Below are 4,585 nucleotides of genomic sequence, written 5' to 3'. Positions count from 1 at the left end.
CAGGTTGGTCAATTGCTTTGTCCAACCGCAGGAGATCCAAAGTCCCTTCAAATCTGGTTTAATCTAAGCTCTATCGGGCTGACCTTTTCTTTCTTTCTTTTTTTTTTTTTTTTTTTAATTTGTTATTACTGAGATTCTAGATAAAACAAAGACCTGGAACAGCAAGTAACGTTGCTGTTACTTGCTGTGGAGCGTCATTTTGCAGCGCCAGGAACAAAATTAATTATTTACTTGTCACGAAACTTCAGAAGAGATACGACTTTGTTTGATAGCTTCCCATTATCAGTAGCTAAGTGCAATACAATAGCTAGTGCATATGAAAATCTTTCATGAGGTGGACCGATTCTTTGATCAACAATTTGTTGCTTTTAGGACTTGGTCCTGACGTCATAATTGTTAATTTTCATGAAGCAAATTAAATACAAATTTCTTGTTTGAATTGTTATTTTTTTGAGTGTTTATAGAAAAATATATTGTAACGATTTGATGTATATTAGGTAAAAAAAATGATTAAAAAATGTATTCATATAAAATATGAAAATTTTCCTTTAAAAATTGCAATCCAAATAAGGCCCTCTCTAGCATTTTGAACTTTTGGAAGGTGAGCCAATCTCTTAATTTTCTTCCATCCAAGGAGTTTGTAATCCAAAAAAGAAAAGAAAAGGTGTAATCCTATTATTTGATGCTTCGTCTGTATATATTTTCATTTGGTTTGGTTTTTTTTTTTTTTTGAGTGTTTTTAGGGGGGCGGGGGGGGGGGGGGGCGAGAAATGCATTTTGGGTTTAGACCAATTTGGTCCTTCGTATTTTGGCCAAAACTAATAGTTCACAAAGTATTCAATTTCAACCAAATTAGTTCTGATATTTTGATTTACACAAATATTGTCCATAAGATAGAGAAATCGACTGAACTGTTTCTTAATGGTTGATGGGAAAGTAGTTTTAATGTGTGGGTGATTTGGATAATTTGAGTTTTACTTTATTTTGATCTTTTATATATTTTTCAATATTCTTTCGATGAGAGTTTATGTTAATGTGTTTTTTTATGACTACAAAGTATTTTAAGAAATAGGAGCCAATCATAGCCATGTTTTTGGAAAAGTAAATCCAAATAGAGCCATATATATATATATATATATATATATATATATATATATATATAATGTGGAACAATCGTGTGGAGATAGGGATATTTGTTCGATCACTCTACGCATTTCGAAGTCTAGAGAGATATTCAAAATCCAAATTTTGACGGATAAAAATAACATGTAAGAGCAAGAGAATACAAGGCATCAAACTGGAACTGAACGAAAAATGAAAAATATGCTGTTTCAAAATGCTAACATTTAGGAGACTATGAAACCACTAGTCATGGAGGTTAATGGCTAAGAAATTGAACTCCTACCTGATAGACCAGGGTTCAATCCTGACCGGCAGCTTTGGGACAAGGAGGGAGTAGGGAAATGGGGGAGGTAAAAAACAAAAAAATAAAAAATAAAAAAGAAGGAGGCTTTATGAAAAGTGCTGATTGGAGCGCTTACTAGATAAACTTTATATTAAAAAGAAAAAATGTCATTAAAATGTATTCCTTTATCTCTTTTATAGTAGTTGATATAGTTACCTATAGTTGAATGACACATGTTTTATTTCAATTGAAGCTTGATGTGTATTCTTTATGTAGTGCCTAACTAACTTCCACATTTCTAAGTTGTTCTAGCAATCTTTTAGTCCAACCCCTTTATTGTATTCTAAAGTAAAATTCTTATTTCATATAGGTTGGCAAAAGCCGCTATTGACTAATTCAACAGCAAGTTGTCCAAACTCCTAAGAAGAAGAACTGAAAATTCCTTTATATGCATTCTCCAAATTATTCTATGCACACTATAAATTGATTCTCTCAATCAAAGAAGAAGAACTGAAACACAAAGTTTGATCACCATTTTGAGCTGCTCTGCTTGTGGTTTCATGGGACTGTCCAATTGCAGATCGAGTCACAAAAATCAAGACTACAAAATAATACAAGTGAATGGTGAGGATGACAAGTTCTCGAGTCTGCCATCACATATTATCATCGATATTCTATCGAGATTGTCAACCAAAACTCTCTCCAGATGTCGCTGTGCTTGTAAGATCTGGCGGAAGTTAATTTCAGGACCCGAATTTTCCAGTTTTCGCATCTTAATACCACCTACTACCAGCCACTCCAATTCTTCCTTCAACCTAGTGGAACTTGAAGACGAGCCTAACAGCCATGATTTTACTATGTTCCAGGGACAAAATTCGAGCAACCACTGAAAGGTCTGGGGGAGAATTGTATGTCCATGTTCGGTTCTGTCAATGGATTGATTTCCCTTCAAAGATTCGGGTACCAGATTCTGGATACAGTTTACATATGGAATCCGGCTACGCAGGAGTCCATCACTGTTCAGAGTGCTGGAGGTGTAATGGTATTCCCTAACGTGATAACCTTTGGATTTGGGTTAGTTCAAAAGCTGGAGAATACAAAGTTGTTAGGATTTACCAAGAAGTATTGGAGGAGAATTTGATGCATGTAATCAGATCTGACTGCCATGTTTATACACTTGGATCAGAAAGACGTTGGAGGTACACGGGGCATGCTCCATTCCTGTATACTTGTCGAGAGCACGGTGTTTTTCTGAATGGTAATCTTCATTGGTGGATTCGTGATCCTGATGGAAAGGAATTCATTTCTTGTTTTGATCTAGACAAGGAGTCATTTCAGCACTTTCCAGCTCCTCCTGAATTGGATGAACTAAATCTTGCTAGCTTGGAACTTTACCAAGATCGTCTAAGTGTGTGTGACAACACTTCAGACTTCGATATAGTCATTTGGGTGATGAAAGAATATGGGCTTAAGAAATCATGGTTTAAGCAATTTGTTATCGATAAGCATCCTATTGATCTGGTTGGTCAGTACTATGAAGTTGTTCGGATTCTCAAAGTCTTCAGAGATGGAGAGATATGGCTGATCTGGAGGGACGATCTGTTGATTTCATTTAACTCTAAGACCAATTCTTTGCAACGTATTGACACAAATAGATTCTTGTGTGGAAGTGATCAATAGAGCTTTCCTGGCATTGAAGCAGTCAATTATGCTTTGAGCTTTCTTTCCTTGAGGAGATTTAAAGTGGAGATGGTTGAGGACACCTTCTAAATTTTGAAGTCTACATGTATTTGGGGAATCGAAATTTAGTTTGGCTTGGGTTTTATGAATGAATAAGTTGATATGGACGTCATAGCTAAAGAGTTGCCATTTATAATGCCTAAGAAAAAGCAAAGATGGGAAATGACAGTGCCATAGCTTGATTATTTTGTTGAAATTTGTTTTGCAAGGCCGAGGAAGAAGAGTAAATTAATAAAGATCAATTTTATTCATGAGTCAAATAGATGGTTTGTGAGAACCCGTGAATTTCCTTATTTTCTAGACTTTATTTTATTTAATTATACGCCTTTTATGCATTTTTTTTATTAGGAAAAATTTTCTAAATAATTTTATGAGTAAATAGGGTTTTAAAAGTATTTTTCTAGTATAAGTTAGTTTATGAGATTTTAAGAGTATATACCCGATGTGGGACCCACTAGTGCGGTAAGTTCGATAAAATTCGGCCAATTGGGTTAAGTTTCGTATACAGGGATTAAATTACTAGGTGCTAAGAGATAATTAGGACTTACCTAAAAGGATTAATGTTAGAGAGACAAGAGGATAAGGTTAAGCTTAAAAGGGGGCTAGGTGTCACTTTTTTATTGGAGCTTGGACTTTGACCATTTTATCACCTTTACTAAATCACCAAAAATTGACCCAAAATTCATTTTCTTTACAAGCTCCTTGGCCGAATTCCATATGGAGAGAAAAGAAAGAAAGCTTCAACCTTCAACTTCCATTTCTTGCACAAATCTTGCAATCCAACTATCCAAACTTGAAATTATTCCATAAAACCCTCTAACTAGGTAGGATTGAGGAAGTTGGTGGAGTTGTTTTGGAAGCAAGAGACCTAAGTACTACCTTTTGTGAGTTATCAAGGTATGGTGTGTAAATATTCATTATTTGTTTCCAATAATGGTGAATTCATGACTTGTGATGGCTAAAAAGATGTTTTAGTGGAAGCTTTTATGATGTTTGATGCAGATTGATGAAAATTTTATTTTATTCATGATTTTTCTGTTTTTATATGTTTATTATTATGTGGCCATGGATGATGGTTGGGAATGGTTTAGAATGAAGCTTTAAGGCGTAAATTGTGGCTATTTGCGGAAAATTTTCGCTTTGAAAGGAAATTTTGGAATTAGGGTTTCAATTAATCCCCATTCTGCCTGGTACTGTTTCTCCCAGTTAGAGGCCGAATTAGCCTTCGGTTAAAACATAAAAGTTGTAGAGAATGATATTTTATAGTTGCCTGCAAAATTTCAACTCAATCGGAGCAACGTAGCCTATGAAAAGAGTGAAATACCCCTGCTGCCCTGTTTCTGTCCGAACCTGATAATCAGCTTTTGTAATTGGTTGTTTTGACCAGGAATACTACTGATTTGGTTGTCTATGTCTTCTTTAGACTTATAGCCTTGTATC

General features: G+C 34.9%; 1 protein-coding gene across 1 annotated transcript; it reads left to right on the top strand.

Moving 5' to 3' along the window:
• Positions 1 to 2,251: 2,251 nt before the first annotated feature.
• LOC113711486 (F-box protein At3g07870-like) lies at positions 2,252 to 3,085 on the top strand. The gene is made up of 2 exons (XM_027234650.1): positions 2,252 to 2,439; positions 2,485 to 3,085. The coding sequence occupies exons 1-2, from the start codon at positions 2,252 to 2,254 to the stop codon at positions 3,083 to 3,085; spliced, it is 789 nt and encodes a 262-aa protein (XP_027090451.1).
• The last annotated feature ends 1,500 nt before the right edge of the window (positions 3,086 to 4,585 follow it).

Source organism: Coffea arabica, chromosome 10e, assembly GCF_036785885.1.
Source record: "Coffea arabica cultivar ET-39 chromosome 10e, Coffea Arabica ET-39 HiFi, whole genome shotgun sequence".
Lineage (NCBI taxonomy): Eukaryota > Viridiplantae > Streptophyta > Magnoliopsida > Gentianales > Rubiaceae > Coffea > Coffea arabica.
The sequence above is the reverse complement of the archived record's forward strand: the minus strand, read 5'-3'. Positions and strand labels throughout refer to the sequence as shown.

What these genes read in the sequence shown, in the direction of transcription:
- LOC113711486 (XM_027234650.1), top strand. Translation starts at nt 2,252, where the DNA reads ATGATTTTACTATGTTCCAGGGACAAAATTCGAGCAACCACTGAAAGG. An exon ending in CACTGTTCAGAGTGCTGGAG is followed by an intron (nt 2,440 to 2,484) that starts GTGTAATGGTAT and finishes GATTTGGGTTAG; the next exon opens with TTCAAAAGCTGGAGAATACA.